The sequence below is a fragment of the Lipotes vexillifer genome, unplaced genomic scaffold (assembly GCF_000442215.2).
Source record: "Lipotes vexillifer unplaced genomic scaffold, Lipotes_vexillifer_v1.1 scaffold1406, whole genome shotgun sequence".
NCBI classification, from domain to species: Eukaryota; Metazoa; Chordata; class Mammalia; order Artiodactyla; family Lipotidae; genus Lipotes; species Lipotes vexillifer.
The window spans coordinates 540,426-561,441 of NW_006798568.1; the positions used below are offsets into that span (position 1 = coordinate 540,426).

A 21,016-nucleotide genomic window follows, 5' to 3' on the forward strand; every position below is an offset into this window, starting at 1 on the left:
TTCTTTTAAATTTTCCTTTATTAAGCTTATGTTATTGAGTGGCTCTGTTGTTTGGGCTCTGTTCCACATCTGGAGATACAGCAGTGAGCATAACAGGCAGGATCTCTGTTACCATGGCACTGAACATTCAGAAGTGAGGCGAAGACAGAAAAAAATAAGAGGACAAGATAATTTAAGGCAAGTAAGACAAAACTTGGTGATGATACAGAAATGGACTAAGGGGAACTATGATGATGTGGTCAGGAATGGCATTTCTAAAGAGGAGGATTTGAACTGAGATCAGACTGTTACTAACGAGTCAGCTGTGCAGAGATCTGGGTGCAAAGGCATCCTCGCCCAGACTAGAGAGTGTGTGCAAAGGCCCTAAGCAGGGAATGAGCCTGGTTTGTTTGAGGACCAGAGGAAAAGGCAGGTGTGTTAGGAGTAGAGCGAGCAAGGGAGAGACTAATACAAGATGAGGTCTGAGAGGTGGGTGGAGTTAAACTTGAGCAGGGCCTTGGAGGCCTTAGTAAGGAGTTTGGTGACTTATTCTTGATCGGTCACAGAAATGAAAGAAAAGTAGTATTGAGCTGTTGTTGAACTGTCTGGGACATCTAGGTTAAGAAGTCAAGAGAGTTGTCAGGCTTAAATATTTAAATTCAAATATGGTTTGCTTAGTATTATTCCTTGAAATAACTCCTCAAGTTGTTTAGGCATTCAACAAATAAACGTTCGTAGGGAGGCTTGAGAGTCTGTTGAAATGGTATGATCAGCCAGTGATCATGGATCTCTAGCAGTTCTTTGACATAATGAAGGGCATCTTAAATAAATATCATTGCAACCTGAAAGGAATGACCAACTGTTGTATAAACAGTAGCTGGAAAAATTACGGCCAGAAATATCTCATGACTTCAGGGGACATAAAGAATACTTGCCAACCTGAAATACTTGCATCTCCATAGGGACCAAGCTATAAAGACTTTGTATAGTGTTTAGTGCTGGTTTGGATAGAACTCCCATTTCCAAAAACGCTTTTTCCCCCCCAGTAAATAGGGAGTATGTGTATCACTGTGCTTCTAGATGCATAAGTAGTTTGAATAGTTTGCTTAGCCAAGGTCATCCTTAAGGAATCTGGTTTTACCGAGTATGTAGAACTTATGTGTGCCCAAAAGCTGCATTGAGGCATAATAATTATACTTTACATATTGCTTTACAGTTTACAAAGCCTTTACCCATTAGAAAATCAATTTGATCTTCATAAACAGCTCTTTAAAGTAGGTGAGGGACAGGAATTTTAGGGAGGTCAGTAGTATTAGAGGTGAGGAAAGTGAGGATATCCAAGTGTTCAGTCACTGAATGGGACGTGAACTCACAACTTCTCACTTTACTTTTCATTTCTTTACCTGTCACACCTTGTTAATGCAAAGGTGAATGAAAATTTAAACTTTACTAGAAAAACTAAAATATGTGTCTGTACTAAAGCAGTGACAGAACACATATATTTTTTTTATTATTAATTTTTGGCTGTGTTGGGTCTTCGTTGCTGCGCGCAGGCTCTTCTCTAGTTGCGGCGAGTGTGGGCCACTCTACCTTGCTGTGCACGGGCTTCTCATTGTGGTGGCTTCTCTTGTTGTGGAGCACAGGCTCCAGGCACACAGGCTCAGTCTTTGTGGTTCGTGGGCTCTAGAGTGCAGGCTCAGTAGTTGTGGCGCACAGGCTTAGTTGCTCTGTGGCATGTGGGATCTTCCCGGACCAGGGCTCGAACCCATGTCCCCTGCATTGGCAGGCAGATCCTTAACCACTGCACCACCAGGGAAGCTCCACATGTATTTTATTTGTATTAAAGTTATTGGTGCTACCAAAGGTTTCAGATTGCTGTGACTACACAGAGGAGAGTGAGATTGACTTTGGCTGGCAGTCAAAGGTTTAATTTTGTTTTGAAAATGTGTGCTATTTTCTCACTTGCTAATTTTTATTGTCTTTTCTTGGTTGCTTCGCATGTTTAAAGTACTACATATGCAGCTTTAAAATAAACCCTTTTATTTTATATGCAGTACTCACATGTTTGTTTCTGCAACCATATTTTATTCTTGTATTGCCACTCAACTCAGTGGAGACTAGTAATAATGATAGCTAACACGTAATGAATGATTCTTTGCTAGGCACTGGTGGTGGTAAGGGGTTTGTAAAAATTAGTGTATTTAATTCTTACATCAACTCTGAGGTGGGAGCATTCCTTCATAAATGGGTGTTTTCTTTTCTGCCACTTCACATACTTGCTATTCCCACACCTGAGAAAGTAGAACTATGTTGAGAGAAAGTATAATTATAAGGCATACTCATATACACTCAGGATCAACTTAAGCCATGTAAATTTTGTCATATTGTATATTGCTTATCATATTTTTCCCTAAGCCAACATAGCCAAGTTGGTATGTGTACTGACCTGAGAGGTGAAAACTAAGCTATATAACATGAGTGAATGAAGTAATAATATCCTAAACGTCTGTTCTTTGATTTTAGTGACAGTATGTAATAATCATGCATGGTTTTGCATTTTAAAAAAACTGCTTAACTCAATGTGTAAAATTAAAAAAAAAGACTCATCAGTAAAGAGATGTTTGCTTAATTTAAAGTGTTTAGGAATGAGAAACGTCCATTATACTTAATCCTTTGTTTAGTTACTTTTTATTCCTGTATTTTCATGGAGTGAATGAGATATGTTGCTTACTGTGGAAATGGTCATAATAATGCTTTGTATTTATATAACATCTTTCATCTGAGGATCTCAAAGAATGTCTCATGAATCGTCACAGCACTTCAGTGAGGTAGTAAGGTAGCAAGGATTATTAATCTTCATTTTACAGATGGAGAAATTAAGCCACAAGAGGGTTAAAATTTATGTATAGTCCCACCAACCAGATATAGAGGCAGCCTGAGCTGCTAAGGTTAGAATATTATATTTTAGGAGGATTGGCATAGTATAAAACTTAAATTAACCCCTTTGCTTTTGTACTTTACACAGATAATCTGTTAGAACAAATATGGTAGCTTTAAAGTGTCCATATGGAAATTTTCTAAATCCTTTTTTTAGGAATAGAAAACATTGTAATACTCTTTTCCCCTCTCATTTTTAGGTCAGCAGCAAGGACAAGATGGAGTGAAAGTCCAACAAGCTACAATAGCTCCTGTAACCGTAGCAGTTGGAGGAATTGCTAATGCAACTATAGGTGCTGTTAGTCCTGACCAACTCACACAAGTGCATTTGCAGCAAGGCCAGCAGGCTTCTGATCAAGAGGTGCAGCCTGGCAAGAGGCTTCGAAGAGTTGCCTGTTCCTGTCCTAATTGTAGGGAAGGAGAAGGAAGGTAAATGCTGTTTTGCCACCCAACTCAGTGGAGACTAGTATAATAGCTAACATGTAATGAACAACTACATGTAATCAAGGCACGTAGGGTATTAGTTAAAATCAAGCCATTGGCCGAGTACTTTGATCATTAGAACATCACTAGCTTTATAGCCCAAGAGTTGAGATACAATATTGTTATGAAGGAGATTAGATTGAGCTATTCTGGGAATGGGATTTCAGTGGTCCTCTACCATGTACCTTATACTTTCTTTTATGGTTTTCTTTCTTCATTTATTTATGTAAAATTTTAAAACAACTTTATCGATGTAAAACTTACATACCATGTAATTCACTCATTTGTACATTTCAGTGGGTTTTAATATATTCACAGAGTTGTACATCCATCACCACAGTCAATTTTAGAACTTTGTTGTTCCCCTGAAAACAAATCCCGTATTATTTAGTTATCACTCCCTCTTCCCTCCCAGCTCTAGGCAACCACTAAACTAATTTCTGTGTATAGATTTGCCTATTCTAGACATTCATATAAATGGAATCACAAAATATGTGGGTTTTGTGACTGGTTTCGTTCACTTAGCATGTTTTCAAAGTTGATCCATATTATAGCATGTGTCAGTTCTTCATTCTTTTTAATGAACAAAATAATATTCCATTGTATGGATATACAGTATTTTACTTATCCATTCATCAGTTGTTGGACATTTGGAACTTTTTCCACCTGTTGGCTATTACGCTGCTACAAATGTTCTTATACAAATTTTTGTTTTTGATTTGCATTTCCCTGATGACTAATGATATAAAGTATGTTTTCGTGTGCTTACTGTTGGCCATTCGTATATCTCTTTTTTAAAAATAATTAATTAATTAATTTATTTTTGGCTGCATTGGGTCTTTGTTGCTGTGCATGGGCTTTCTCTAGTTGTGGCAAGTGGGGGCTACTCTTCGTTGTGGTGCACGGGCTTCTCATTGCGGTGACTTCTCTTGTTGTGGAGCACAGGGTCTAGGCACGTGGGCTTCAGTAGTTGTGGTATGTGGGCTCAGTAGTTGTAGCTCACGGGCTTAGTTGCTCTGCAGCATGTGGATCTTCCCAGACCAGCAATCGAATCCATGTCCCCTGCATTGGCAGGTGGATTCTTAACCACTGTGCCACCAGGGAAGTCCCTGTGTGTCTTCTTTAGACAATTGTCTATTAAGATCTTATACCTATTTTTTTTTTTTTTTTTTTTTTTTGCGCGGGCCTCTCACTGTTGTGGCCTCTCCCGTTGCGGAGCACAGGCTCCGGACGTGCAGGCTCAGCAGCCATGGCTCACGGGCCCAGCCACTCCGCGGCATGTGCGATCCTCCCGGACCGGGGCACGAACCCGTGTCCCCTGCATCGGCAGGCGGACTCCCAACCACTGCGCCACCAGGGAAGCCCCTTATGCCTATTTTAATTAGATTGTTTGTCTTTTTATTATTGAATTATAATAGTTCTTCATATATTCTAGATACAGGTCCCTTATCAGATTTATGATTTGAAATATTTCTTCCCGGTCTCTGAGTTGTCTTTTCACTTTCTTGATCGTGTCCTTTGAAGCACAAAATTATTTAATTGTGAAGTCCAGTCTTTTCTTTGGGTGCTTCTGCTTTTGGTGTCATATCTAAGAATCCATTGCCCAATCTGAGGTCACAAAGATTCCCACTTTTCTTATAAGAGGTTTATAGTTTTTGTTCTTACAGTTAGGTCTTTGATCAATTTGGGGGTTAATTTTTGTGAGGTAAGGGTTCATCCAATACCATTTGTTGAAAGACCGTCCCTTCCCCATTCTTCGGATGGTTTTGGCACCCTTGTCAAAAATCAGTTGATCATAGACACATAGGTTTATTTCTAGACTCTTCAATTCTGTTTCATTGATCTGTATGTCTGTTTCTATGCCAGTACCACACTGTCCTGATGACTTTGGCTTTGTGGTAACTTCTGACATTGGGGAGTATGAGTCTTCCAACTCACCCAACATGAAAGGGTTTTTGATTGTTTGTCAGATGCTTTTCTTCATCTGTTGAGATGGTCATGTAGTTTTGTTTTTTTAGTCTGTCAATATGGTATATTACATTAATTGATTGTTAAATGTTAAAGTACTTTTGCATTCATGGGATAAATACAACTTGGTCATGCTATGTAATTTTTTTTATATGTTGATGGATTTGGTTTTTTACTATTCTGTTGAGGATTTTTGCATCCATGTTCATGAGAGATATTGGTCTCTAGTTTTCTTATAATGCCTTTGGTTTGGGCAAAGGTATTACTGGCCTTGTAGAATGAGTTGGGAAGTCTCTCCAGTTTCATTTTTTGAAAGTTTGTGAAGAACTGGTATTAATTTTTAAAATGTTTTGTGACCCTGTGAAGCTCCCTGGGCTTTTCCTGTGTGTATTTTTTTGACTACTAATTCAACCCCATTACTTGTTCTGAGTTCTGTCTTGTTCTTGAGTCAGCTTTGGTACTTTGTATCTTTCTAAGAATTTGTTCATCTTATAGTTTTTTAAGTAATTGGTATACAATTGTTCTTGGTATTCCTTTATAATCCTTTTTATTTCTGTAAGGTTGGTAGTGATATCATAGTGATATCCCCTTTTTCATTCCTGATTCTAGTAATTTGAGTTTTCTTTTCTTTTTGTTAGTCTCCCTCAGGGCTTGTTGGTTTTGTTGACCTTTAATCAGCCTTTGGTTCCATTGATTTTTCTCTATTGTTTTTGTATTCTCTAATTCATTAGTTTCTGCTCTGTTCTTTGTTATTGTCTTTCTTCTGCTTGCTTTATTTTAGATTTAATTTGCTCTGTTTTACTGTCTTAAGATGGAAGTTTACATTATTTAAGATCTTTTTTCCTTCCAGTTTTATTGAGATATAATTGACGTACAGCACTGTATAAGTTTAAAGTGTACAGCATAATAATATGACTTAATACATCATGAAATGATTATCATAATAAGTTTAGTGAACATCTGTCATCTTGTGTAGCTGCAAAATTAGAGAAATAGAAAAAATATTTTTCCTTGTGATGAGGACTCTTAGGATTTAGCTCTCAACAATTTTCATATATAACATACAGCAGTGTTACTTATATTTATCATGTTGTAGATTACATTCCTAGTACTTATTTACCTTAGAACTGGAAGTTTGTATCTTCTGACTGCCTTCATCCATTTCCCCTCCTCTGGTAACCACAAATATGATCTCTTTTTCTGTGAGTTGTTTGTTTTTGAGGTGTAACTGACCTATAACACTGTTAGTTCCTGTTACACAATATAGTGAATCACTATTTCTATACATTTCACAATGATCACAGTAAGTCCAGTTATGATATTACCACTGTACAAAATTATTACATAGTTATTGACCCTATTCCCCACACTGTACATTTCATCCCCTTGGGCAGTTTGTACCTCTCAATCTCCCTCACCTATTTTTTTTTCCCTCCACACCCCTCTTCTCTGACAACCACCTGTTTGTTCTCTGTATCTATGACTCTGTTTCTGTTTTGTTATGTTTGTTCATTTATTTTGTTGTTTAGATTCCACATATAAGTAAAATCATTCAGTATTTGTCTTTCTCTGTCTGACTTGTTTCACTTAGCATAATATCCTCTGGGTCCATCTGCGTTGTCAAAAATGGCAAGATTTCATTCTTTTTTTGTGGCTGAGTAATTTTCTATTTGTGTGGTGTGTGTGTATATATATATACACACACACACACACACCACATCTTCTTTATCCATTCATCTATTGATGGGCATTTAGGTGGCTTCCATATCTTGACTATTGTGAATAATGATGAAGTGAACATAAGGGTGCATGTATCTTTTCTAATTAGTGTTTTCACTTTCTTTGGATAAATACCCAGGAGTGGAATTCCTGGGTCTTATATTAGTTCTATTTTTAATTTTTTGAGGAGTATCCATACTGTTTGGTGTAGCGGTTGTACCAATTTACATTCCCAACAACAGTGCATGAGGGCTTCCTTTTCTCCATATCCTTGCCAACGTTTGTTATTTGTTCTCTTTTGGATACTAGCCATTCTGACAGGTTTGAGGTAGGATCTTTTTAAATATAGATATTTACAGCTGTAAGTTTCCCTCTAAGCATTACTTTATATGTACCCCCTGAGTTTTGGTATGTTGTGTTTTCATTTTCCTTCATCTCAAAGTCTTTTAGGATTTCCCTTTTGATTTCTTCTTTGACCCACTGGTTATTTAGGAGGTATATTGTTTAATTGCTAGGTATTTGTGAATTTCCCAGTTTCCTCCTATAAATGATTTCTAGTTTTCTTCCACTGTGGTCAGAAAACTTTGTTATTTTCTGTCCTTTTAAATTTACTGAGATTTGTTTCACAGCCTAGTATATGATCTGTCCTGGGGAACATTCCATGTGCTCTTGAGAAGAATGCTGTTGTTGCTGGAGTGTTCTGTGTATGTCTGTTAGGTCTTGTTTATTTACAGTGTTATTCAAGTCTTCTGCTTCCTTGTTGATCTTCTACCTAGTTGTTTTGTGGAAAATCATTGAAGATAGTGTATTGAAATCTCCAGCTATTATCATTGAATTGTCTATTTCTCCTTTTATTTCTGTCAGTTTTTACTTCTGTTTTGGCACTCTCTTTTTACTCTTGTTTAAATGCATGTATGTTTCCTGATGGATTGACCCATTTATCCTTATCAAATTTCTCTCTTTATTTCTAATAACATCTTTTGTTTTAATGTTTATTTTGCCTGGTATTAGTATAGCCACTCCAGCTTTCTTGTGGTCGTTTGCATGATACCATTTTGCATCTTTTTACTTTTCAATATCTTTGTATTTTTGTGTCTTTAAATGTAAGGTGTGTCAGCTATAGATGGTACATAGTTGGATCTTGTTTTGAATCTAATCTGACAAAACCTACCTTTTTATGTTTATATAATCCATTTACATTTGATGTTATTATCAATATAATGAATTTATGTCTGCCATTTTACCTTTTGTTTTCTATGTCTCATGTCTTTTTTTGCTCCCCATCCCTCCCTTACTGCTTTCTTTTGAATTAAATTAATATCATTTTAATTTGTAACATAACATTTTAATTTCATTAATGATGTTTTCACTGTGCTTATTTCTCTAGTGCTTGCTCTACGTCTTACAATATATTAATTTATCATAATCAGTTTAAGATTTACGGTAACTTAATTCCAGTGAGTTATGGAAATGTTACTCCTATATAGGTCTGTTCCCTTGTGCTTCTTTTTATGGTATTACTGTTAAATACATAAGTGTTACAAACCCCACAATACATTGTTATAATTATTATTTTTATAAATTTATGTCTTTTAAATTTGCTGTGTTAACTTTATCATTTCTGGTTCTCTTTATTTATTCCCATGAATTTGAGTTCCTATTTGGGGTCATTTCCTTATGGCTTTGCTCCCAGCCACCTCCTTTGTGCTGTTATTGGCAGATATGTTGCATTTCTCTAATGTTACAGTCTTGACAATACATTTTATACATATTGTTTTATAAAATTGCTTTTTATTTTTTTATTAAACCACATTTTTGGCTGCTTTGGGTCTTTATTGCTGCACACGGGCTTTTCCTAGTTGCGGCAAGTGGGGGCTACTCTTTGTGGTGGTGCATGGGCTTCTCATTGCAGTGGCTTCTCTTGTAGAGCACGGTCTCTAGGCGTGTGGGCTTCAGTAGTTGTGACACACAGACTCAGTAGTTGTGGCATGTGGGCTTAGTTGCTCTGTGGCATGTGGGATCTTCCCAGACCAGGGATCGAACCCATGTCCCCTGCATTGGCAGGTGGTTTCTTAACCACTGTGCCACCAGGGAAGCCCAAAATTGCTTTTTAAATCAGGTGAGAAGAAATATGCACTTACACTGTCCTTTATAATTACATAATTACCTTTGCTAGTGCGCTTTTGTTTCTTTATATATATTTGAATTACTTGCTGGTTTCACTTGCTTTCAGCTTAAAGAACTTCCTTTAGTATTTCTTGCAAAGCAAGTCTACTAGCAACACATTCTCTTAGTTTTTGTTTATCTGGGAATATCTTTATTTCACCTTCATTTTTGAAAGATAGCTCTGCTGGATATAGGATTCTTGTTTGAGGTTTTTTTGTGAGCGTTTTTTGGTTTTTTTGTTGGTTTTTGTTTCGTTTTTGAGTACTTGAATATGTTTCTACTGAGAAGTCAGCCTTTAATCCTACTGGGCTTTCCCTGTAAGTGATGAGTCATGTTTCTTGCTGTTTTCAAGATTTTGTCCTTGTCTTTGGGTTTCAGGATTTTTAGTGTAAAGTGTCTATTTGTAGATCTCTACATTTATCGTATTTGGAGTTTGTTGAGCTTCCTGAAAGTGTAGGTTAATGTTTTTCATAAGTTTTCAGCTGTTATTTCTTTGAATATTTTTTCTGCTTCATCCCCCACTCCCCTTTTCCCTCTCGTCCCCTCTCCTCCTGGTATTCTCATTCATATGTTGGTGTTCCACATTTCTCTGACATTCTGTTTATTCTTCTTCTGTTTCTTGTTTGCTTTTTGGGTTGCATAATCTCTACTGAACTGTCTTCAGTTTCACTATTTCTTCCTTCTCTTGAGTCCCTCTTGTGAATTTTTCATTTCAGTTGTACCTTTTATCTCAAGAGTTTCCAATTGGTTCTTTAAAAAATCATTTCTAGCTCTTTATTGATACTCTCTGTTTGATGTGACGTTGTCATTATACCTCGCTTTACTTCTTTAATCATGATGTCCTTTAGTTCTTTGAACGTATTCATAATGGCTGCTTTGAAGTCTTGTTAAATTTGTTTGCTCTCACAGGCAGTTTCTCTTGCCTGCTTTTTCTCTAGTGTATAAGGTCGTTTTTTCCTTCTTTGTTTCTGGTTTTTGCACGTCTCATAATTTTTTGTTGGAAACTGGAGAAATAATACATTGTAGCAACTCCTAGTACTGCCTTCTGTCCTTTTCCCACCTCTGGCTTGTTACTGTTGTTTGCTTGTTTGTTTAGTGAGGAGCTGGATTATTTTAATGAAAATCCCTGCCCCCACTCCCCCGCCCCCCCCCAGTATGAAGCCTGTTGCTCCTTAGTGACCCTGGGATGACAGTGGTTTTAGTAGGGATTTTTTTGGCTCTTTCCATGACACTGGTCTTCGCAGTCCTCTCTTTGACTTTCCCTTTCCCTGACCACACCCAGCTGTTAAGCTCCACTAATTGCCAGCTGATTGCTCTGTTGTTTTCAGTAATACCCTGAAGCATATATTGCTCCACAGGCCTATCCAATCAGAGTTTTAAAAGGCAGAATTTAGGTCTGTGCTTGAGATTTATTCTGATCCTGTAGGACTCCTACCGGCTACCTCTTTCCTCAGTTCTTTCTGGCAACCTGTCAGTCTATAGTTTAGCTTGTGTCTCCAGTAAATCTATTAGTCTCCTCCCAGTTGCCTTTTGCAACAATCTCCACTGTCTTTAAGATCCTTAGGCTCAAACCTCTCCACACTTTGTTGCAAGTGAAGTCAATTTCTTGGGAAGAGATTTGGAGCCTTCTGTTTTATGGTATGCTCTCCCTCTGGCCAAAATCTCTGTGTCATGGCTCTTGAACTGGGGGTTGGGACAGTGACACATTTCTCCCTATGCATTCAGCTCTAGGAGCTGAGCACATGGGGGCAGGAGGTCAGCAGTAGCCTCAAGTTTTATTGTCTGGTCACTCCAGGCTTGGAACCTCTGATTTTTGAACTACAAATGAGCTGGGTCAGGGGTCATCTGGACCCCCGTGTTTTCATCATGCCTTATCCAAGGTCGAGGCTGTGTCTCGGGTTGGGATTGGGTGGAAGAAAGTTGTTCCCCATCTGTCAGCCACACTCACCTGAAACTCAGCCTCAGTAACAGGTAGCTGCGGGTAGATTGAGAAATGCTGATGTCCTGCCTCTCTTGGGGAGAAAACCCAGCAACTAGAAGGGTGGGAGAAGAGGGAACCCTGTTGTTGATTGCACAAGTCTATAGTGTTTCTGTGTCAGGGGAGGTGGAAGGAGGAGGGAGACACAGAGTGAGTATTGGTTCAAATACAGCAGACTCTCATTCTTCTTACCAAGTTCTATTTGATTTTCGTGAATAAATGTTTCTTTATTTGCTGTATACTCATAGGGCCATTTCCAGAGATTGTAAATGGTATTTGCTTTTTTTGTTATCATTTGCACTGGTTTCACTGGGGAGTAGGTCCAGGGAGCTCTTCGTGCTGCTTTTGCTGGAAGTGAAACTCTGAACCTTACACTTTTAAATGAGGATTACCATTCTTTGGTATTTTAGAGGAGAGTTTTCAAGTGTCTTGAAAAGTTTAAAGAGATTTTTTTTCCCCAGGGGAGGAACGTACTAGGAAATGAACATGTGAATTCCATGGCAGAACATACATTCTCTAAAATTAATGTGTTTTCATACCACTTTTCAGTTTTACTACACAGTGCTGTTTTTTTCTGATTTTTAACTACAGTTGTGGCATCATGATTTAAAAAACTCATTTAGAAAAGCATCATTTAATTACCTTAATTCCCTTTTACTTTTCCTGAATTATAAGCTTGGTGTTTGGGAGTGTAATTAATGTTTGGTTTTTGTTTTTGTTTTTGTAGAGGCAGTAATGAACCAGGAAAAAAGAAACAACATATCTGTCATATTGAAGGATGCGGAAAAGTTTATGGCAAAACATCTCATCTACGAGCACATCTTCGCTGGCATACTGGAGAAAGACCTTTTATATGCAACTGGATGTTTTGTGGCAAAAGATTTACAAGGAGTGATGAGCTTCAGAGACATAGAAGAACCCATACAGGTTAGTTGATTTATTTTAGGACTTGTATTGTTACTTCTTTTCTCAGTGCTTAGATGAAAATTATAGTGATAGTTAGCTATGAAATTGGGAAATATGGAAATTAAAGAGAGAAAATTCATTTTAGTGATTATATGAAAGATGTTTAAGATCAAAATTCTTTACCTCATTTCTGAGATATATTTTATTCTACTTTTCATAAGCTTTATCAGCATAATTACATGACTTGGAATTTATTCCATTTGCTTATCTTGCATTCTTAGCATGTTGAACTCACATATTACTTTTTGTCAGTATTTAAGTTGATGAGAAGAGAGTTGAATTATCAACTTATTGGTGACCTTGATTAGTTTTTGTTTTTTTACAATCCAGAAAATTGACTGAAGTATCAAGAAAAGTATAACAAATACCTACCTTAACTCTCACTCAGAATTCACAGCTGTTAACATGCTGTATTATCTGTTATTTTTTAACAAAACAAATCATTGTAAAGTTAACATCGTCTTTGTCCTCGACAACAGCTACCGTGAATTTCAAGTGTAAGTTTTTAGTGTAGTTTTAATACTCTTACATATTTTCTTCATGGATATATCTGTGAATATTGTTTTGTGTTTTCTATGAAATTTTACGTAACTGATATATTACAGTATCATAATTTCACTTACTATGTTTTGACATCTATCCAAGTTCATATATATGTATATATATGTGTATGAATACATGTCTATTTCTCTTAACTGCTATGTAGTGTTCTATCACATGACTCTACCACACTGTATTGATCCATTTCCCACACTATTTAGATGAGTTCAAGATTTTTGCTGTCACAAACTTTACTACTTTGAACATACAGTGAACATGTACAAGAAGTAGAATTATTGGATCTTAGAGAATGTGTATGTTTGATTTTGCTAGATAACCACTAGAGTCTCTAAAGTGGCTGTTACCATCTCTACTTCACTAGTGTTGATTGAGAGTTTCCACTTGGCTGTATGTTCACTCAGTAGCATCACGCTTTGAAAGTTCTTGTCAGTCTAAAATGGTTTCTATTTAATTTTTTAAATTAGCATTTTTCCTGGTTATAGTGAGATAAGCATCTTTTCCTATGTTTATTGGTCATTTATATTTTGTCTTCTGTTGATTCTTTTGATCTTTTTTGTTGTTGTTGTTTTCCTTTTTCTTACTGATTATATATTGCAGTTTTCCCCAGTATTGCTATCTTTTTATCTTAGTGCTATCTTTTGTCATATGGAAGTTTTATATTTTTATTTAGTCATATATAAGGATATGTAAATATATTCCTTTGCATTTTGCTTTTTTTTTAAATGAAAGTTTCTCCTATCCCAAGGTCATAAAGTTTTTAAAAACATTTTCTTCTAATTGGCTTTAAGGTTTTCTTTTTGTAAGTTTATTAGTCTAAAAAAAATTTTTTTTTTGATGATGGACTAAAAAGGGGATAAAATTTTGTTTTTCTTTCATGTGGAAAGCCCTTTCTTGAGTAGTTCAATTCTTTCTTCATTGATATGTAATGAACTTCTCTCATATGTTGATGTCCCCTTTAAGAATGTCTCGATTTCTGAGTCCTTTGTTTTGTCTATCACTTCCTACAGTAATACTAATACTGTTTTAATTACCAGAAGCTTATATTAAGTCTTGATATCTGATAGGGCAATTTTCCTTGTTTTGGTATATAACACTGACCTTCTCTATTTAGAACATATCTGGTATATATATATTTGGGACTCAATGTTTAATTATTGAATAAAGTAATAATTTGGGTAGATTTTTTTGAATTAGACATTTAACTTGTATCAAGGTACATGTAGGACAAAAGGGGAACTAGAACTGACTTTTATTGATCTACTGAATAGCAGATATTTCAAATATATCAGCTCATTTAATTCTAACAGAAGCACTGTAAGCCAGAAATTGGCTCCATTTTACAGATTAGAAAATAGTCTCAGAGAAGAAATAATGGTTGCTAAATCTATTTAAAGTGATAAATTAAAATTACTTAGTTTGATATGCACACAACTTAGTAACACAGAAGAGTCTTAGTGTAATGGCTCAATCACTGAGTTAACATTATATTAAAAATAAGAACTTTAATTTAAAAAAAGTTTTAAAAACTCTGTATGGTATTACATTTGGGTTTCTAAGGCCACCTCACCTTTCATATTGGCAAATATGTTGTGATTAAAAATTAAGCCCATAACAATATTGATGTCTGTGTTAGAAAAATACTGTGCTGTTTATGTCAGTATGAGTGGATGCAGTATTTCTGCCCTGGTTTAACAGTGGGGCAGAAGAGGGAAGCCAAGAAAATTTGGAACCTCTCACATTGTGATTTCATCATTTTGTTTGAGAAGTGATGAGTTTCTAAAGTTCCTTTCTGTTGTACATTCATACCCATACAGATAACACAAGGCAGATTTACTGAAGGATTTATATAAACTACTTCAAAAGATTAATGACTTAGAAGCATAATTTCTTTCTTTCTTTTTTTTTTTTTTGTGGTACGCGGGCCTCTCACTGCTGTGGCCTCTCCCGTTGCGGAGCACAGGCTCCGGACGCTCAGGCTCAGCTGCCATGGCTCACGGGCCCAGCCGCTCCGCGGCATGTGGGACCTTCCCGGACCGGGGCACGAACCCGCATCCCCTGCATCGGCAGGCGGACTCTCAACCACTGCGCCACCAGGGAAGCCCTCTTTCTTCTTTTTAAATGGTCCACACCATTATTGTCTTCTAATAACCTGAATAATTCAGAATTTAATATACTTTCAGCTTAACTTTCAGTGTTTCAAACATCTTGAATACATCATACACAAAATGGTTTATTTAAACATGTTATTTTGAAGTGTTTGGCTTAACATCAGATACCTTTTACTTTTAAAGAAGTAGTACAAGTAACTTTCATTCTAGGTGTTTATTAAAGTTGTTGAAAAGAAAATGAAACAAGTATTTTGAAATAAATAAGTATTGATTAAGCATTTAATATGTTAAGTTGAAAGCCTTGGCCATTCATGGCAGGAACTATGTTTTCTTTAATGCCCAACCACTGCACTAAGTAGAAATTCAGTCATCATCTTACTATGAATGGACAAATGAGTTATTTTTATTCACTGTTGAAAATAGTGCAGATTTTTTTTTTTTTTTTGCTTTCTGTAAAATAAATTAAAATTTTTTTTCAAAAGATACATGGATATGGTATTTAAATCATGTAGAAGAGCTTGGATTGTTAAGCAGACTCTTTGTCCCACCCCGTCTGCTCCCTGGAGAAAATCATGTTTAATCCTTTAACTATTTTTACATTTTTATTCATCCTGTGATGGCTGTGCATACCTGTATAATATGCTTATACTGTTATTTATTGATACAGCAATATTAGACACTGACTATTCTTGCATTAAGAGTTAAGAATTTACCTCACAGATGGCCAGTAGGCACATGAAAAGCTTCTCAGTGTTGCTAATCATCAGGGAAATGCAAATCAAAACCACCTGTGAGAATGGCGATCATCAACAAGAATACAAATAAAAAATGTTGGTGAGGATGCAGAGAAAAGGGAACCCTTGTACACTCTTAGTGGTACTGTAAATTGGTGCAGCTGCTCTGGAAGACAACATGGAGGTTTCTCAGAAAACTAGAAATAGAACTACCATATGACCAAGTAATTCCACTCCTGGGTATGTGTTCAAAAAAACCCCCAAAACACTAATTTGAAAAGATACACACGGCTTAATGTTCACAGCAGCATGATTTACAGTTGCCTAGATATGGGAAGCAACCTAAGTGTCGATCAATACATGAAGTGAAATAAGTCAGATAGAGAAAGACAAATGCTGTATGATATCACTTATATGTGGAATCTAAAATATGCAACAAACTAGTGACTATAATTTTTTAAAAACAGACTCACAGATACAGAGAACGAACTAGTGGTTACCAGTAAGGAAAGGGAAGGGGGTAGGTACAATTTAGGGGTAGGGGATTAAGAGGTACAAACTATCAGGTATAAAATAAGCTACAGGGATATATTGTACAACATGAGGAATATAGCCAATATTTTATAACTATAAATGAAGTATAACCTTTAAAATTGTGAATCAGTATATTGTACACCTGTAACTTATACAGTAGTATACATCAACATACTTCAAATTAAAAAAATGAACACTCAGTTGTAAACTGACAGAAATCAGTACTCCCCCCAAAATAATTTACCTGACTTTACACCATCAATGACCTTGCATTTTTTCTTTAACTGTGTGCAGGCCAAATGTTGTCTCGTGACTCACCACTCTGTGATACCGTATTACCATGTCTGTCCTTCAGTTTCCATCCCTTTTACCTTTTAACTTCTCTCACCTAAAGTTTTACTATCTCTTCTCTTTCTCTTGATGTTAAAATGCTTACATTTTCTTTAATAACTGCTGCCTCCTTTTTTTTATAGCTTAGTTTTTAAAGTTGAAAATTAGTAAATAAATAATAATTATTTTATGTAATGGACTGTGATTACTTGTCCTTTCCTGTGTATTTTTTGTTTTTGTTTTTTTTTTCCTGAAGTTTCAAATTGCCTTCTTCCCCTTCGCATTGGTTAACTTTATTACCTCCTTTTGTTATTTTAACTTTTCAAGAAAAGTATCAACTCCATCAGGTTTCTCCTTATTCCTGGAGGACTCCAGCTTTCTTTTCAAACACTGATTCCTGTCTAGGGCTGTTGCACAACTGTAATCCTGAGACTTTTCTTCCCTGCTCTGCTGGTTTGGATCCAGTGTTCTCCAGATCTCACATCTTCAGCTTTCTTAGTTTATTCCCTTGGTTTCTGGAAAACATTATGAAATGCTTCCTACAAAAAGCCATACAGAAGTAAATTTGTTTTAAAATGCCTTTATTTTGCTTTTCCACTTCATTGATAATTTGGCTAAAACAGAATTCTAGGTTGAAAATTATATTCACTTAAAACATTAATGGCACTGCTCTGTTGTCTTCTTGCATCTGTTTTACTAATCAGGAGTTCATTGTTCTCTTCTCATATTTTGTAGGTGACCTAATTTTACCCCTTCAGCTTTAAGGAACTTATTTATTTTATTTATTTATAACTTTTTTATTTTGAAGTAACTTTATAGTTACAGAGGAGTTGCAAAGATAATATAGAGAGTTCTCAAATACCCTTCACCCAGCTTCCTCTATAACTGATGTCTTCCATAGCACAATGTTAAGAAATTAACATTGGTACAATACTATCAGTTAAACTACAGGCTTCCCAACAAATACACTTTTTCTATTCCAGGATTCAGTCCAGATTACCACATTGCATTTATTTGTCATGGCTCTTTAGTCTCCTGCAGTCTATGAAATTTCCTCATTTTTTTCCCTGGTCTTTTCATACCTTGACACTTAAAGGTTAAGTATCTTGTAGAATATTCCTCAATTTGGGTTTGTCTGATATTTTCTCATGATTACATTGAGGTTATGAATTGTTGCTGGGAAGAATATCACAGACATTGTCCTTCTAATCACATCATATCAGGGAGTACATGATGTCAATATGTCTTATTATTGGTGATGTTAACCTTGATGAATTAGTTAAGATAATGTTTGCCAGGTATCTCCACTGTGGTTTTTCTTTTTTCCTTTCCATATTTTGTTTATTAGAAGCAAGTGACTAAGTCCATTCAGTATTCAAGAGGAAGTGAATTAAGCTCCACCTCCTAGAGGGAGGAGTATCAAAGAATCTGTGGACTTAAAAGAACACAACCACAGTAATTAGTAAATATTTAGAGGAGATTTTTTTGAGTCTGCACAAATGTCCTCTTTCTCTTTAAAGAAAATACTATTTTCACTTTTAGCATTCCTCATTGTATCTTTTCTTTTTTCCTGAATATCCATAATTATAATGGGTATTTTAATATATTTTCTGAGGAAATAAAAACCACAATATTTGTTAGCATATGAAAGCTGAGGAAAGAGTTGATAAAATCTCTCTCTGAAACAACTGCAGAATCATTTCTTTCACCAAAACATGAACAGACTTTTAATCATGTACAATCAAACATAACTGAAAACAAAGAGGGATTATATTCAGCTACAAGTAACAGAAAGCACCCATACTTTTCCTGATATGAGGAAGGGGCTTATTCTCACATAGAAGGAGTGGGTCAAGGCAGCCACTGCACAATGCAGCAAACTCCCATGTGCTTGTTTATCGCTGCACCATTGTGAATGTATGGTGAATCAGGAAAACATACTCACTAACAATGTTAACAGCATAAGGTGTTTCCTACACAAATTAGACATGATGAAGCTGTCAATCTACAGAAGGGTAATCTGACAATATCCCCAAGCATGAAATTCTGAATTATTTTCCAACTGGACACAGGATGCCTCACAGAAAAATTCAAACTCTGACAGATCTTTATGTAGAATTGTGAAGACATCAGAGGAAAACTACACTTCTGATAATAGGAATCAAACAGTTGTTGGTGGTTTTGAGGATACTCTTGAATACAAAGACCCAGAATCTGGAAAATAGGATGAAAGGTGGTGTCCTCAAACCTCCTATATCTGTCTCTCTCCCAGCATGGTGGCTCCAAAATCTGAAGTATGCCTTCTCATCTGCCTTTAAATTGCACACAGGTGACGCTATTGGTGAATTCTAACATGGAACCACAAAGGGGATAGATTCTGGAAAATCTAGGTCCTAATATTACAGGCAGGATATCTCCAACGCTAGATTTTTTGTCCTATCACAAGTCTCTCTTCTTCAAAGTCTATTCACCAAATAGCAGTCAGAAGGAATGAAGAAGCAAATGGAAAAACATAGTTTACAGGAATGTACACCCTTTGATGACCTGGCCATACAGAAAAAATTATTCCAAGTATTTAATAGTAGAGAAAATGGAAAAAGGCTCCTATACTCTCCACCCCCCAAAAAAGATCTTTCTGTAATAAAGGTACAGTATATATAATAGATTAAGGATATCCGAGAACTGCCACCCAAGGCCAGTAGGAAAATCCCAACAAATACCAAGCCTAATTGCATATTAGAACTACACTTTATGGGGATATACATATATGTACAGCAGATTCACTTTGTCACAAAGCAGAAACCAACACACCACTGCAAAACAACCGCACTCCAACAAAGATGTCAAAAAAAAAAAAAATACACTTCAATCACCCATAGGTCCAACAGACTTAAAAATGGAAAGAGAAAATATCATTATTTGATTAAAGGAAAAATTGCTACCTTTTAACCTTATGAACTGTTATTAAAAGATGACTTCCAGAATTACCTCACCTAAATATTCATTTTTGAAGGTAACTAGTACAAATCCAATGCCAAGAAAGACACTTTCATAAAGATCCTTAGTAAACACACATCTTTATAAATTTTTATAACAAGTCTTTTATATTGAAGATTTTCTAAAACATTATTCTTGGATTACTTTCCAACAAGTTACCTCATGTTACTGACATTTATATTTGTTTCTCATGAGAGTTTTCACATATAAGTATGTGGGCCCACTGAAGTCTTCCCTAGGCTCTATAAAAACTAGATTTATTATCTAGTGAACCCTTTCATGCTTTTGCAAAGTAGAGAGATCAGTGAAGGTTTTCCCACGTTCTTGATATTTACATGGCTTCTCTGTAGTATGCATGTGTCTCTGAATGCCTAAGACAAATGTAGGCTTTCCCACATTCCTGCATTCATAAGGCTGCTCTCCAGTGTGAATTCCTTCATGCACTTGAACATAAGTGGAAGCAAAAGTTTTCCCACATATTGTACAGTCATAGGTTTTTTCTAGTATGAGTTCTTGCATGTTTTTGAAGAGAACTGGAAAAACGAAATGCTTTAGAACATATTTTACACACACACGGTTTCTCGCCAGTGTGAGTCCTTTCACGTGTTTGAAGAAAACTGGGAATAATAAATGCTTTCCCACATTCTACACATTTATATGGTTTCTCTCCAGTGTGCAGGCTCATGTGTCTTTGAATGCCTGAGAGAGAAAAATGTAGGCTTTCCCACATTCCTTATATTTATAAGGTCTCTCTCCAGTGTGAATTATTTTCATGCACTTGAACATAAGTGGAACTGAAGATTTTCCCACATACTTTACATTCATAGGGTTTTTCTCCAGTATGGGTTCCTTGATGTTCTTGAAGCTATCTGGGAATACTAAATACTTTACAATATGTTTTATACACATATGGTTTCTCTCCACTGTGACTCCTTTCATGCATTTGAAGAGAACTGGGGTTAATGAATGCTTCTTCACATTCCTTACATTCATAGGGTTTTTCTCCGGTGTGATCTCTTTCGTGTTTTTGGAAACCTTTTTGAGAACGTAAAGCTTTACGCCATTGCTTATATTCATAGGGCTACTCTCCAGAGTGAACTCTTTCATGTGTTTGGAAACCTTGATGAATGATTACTGAAACTTTTTCCACATTGCTGGAATTCATACAGTTTCTCTCCTGTGTGAGTTCCTGTGTGAGTGCCTCTGTAAGGAACTGTAATATTTGTAAACTTTCCCACTTTCCTTACATTTATATGTATTATACAGCCCTGATCATATTTTTTTAAAATCTTGAGGTTTGTGTTTAGTGTGACATTTCATGTGTCTATTAAGAGATGAATGATGCATGAAGACTTTTCCACATACACTGCATTCACATGGTTTTAATCCAGGAGTTTTCTTGTTCTGATCGAGAGGTGGAGTAAGGTTGAAGTTTCTTCCACGTGGACCAGTGTCTTTACACTCAGAGAATCTGACTGTCATATGATTTCTTGGTTTTCTCCCCTGGTTTTTGTACTGCTCTTCAATGTCATCACCATCCCATTTTGTTCCTGCTG

The 21,016-nt window shown here is 36.1% G+C and overlaps 1 protein-coding gene across 1 annotated transcript in view; it reads left to right on the forward strand.

Moving 5' to 3' along the window:
- The window catches only part of SP4 (Sp4 transcription factor), a 68,622-nt gene that overhangs the window by 35,731 nt on the left and 11,875 nt on the right, over positions 1-21,016 (forward strand). Inside the window, exons 4-5 of the mRNA XM_007470603.1 lie at positions 3,117-3,345; positions 11,958-12,157. Coding sequence (XP_007470665.1) covers positions 3,117-3,345; positions 11,958-12,157 — 429 coding nt within the window. The remainder of the gene's footprint in view (positions 1-3,116; positions 3,346-11,957; positions 12,158-21,016) is intronic.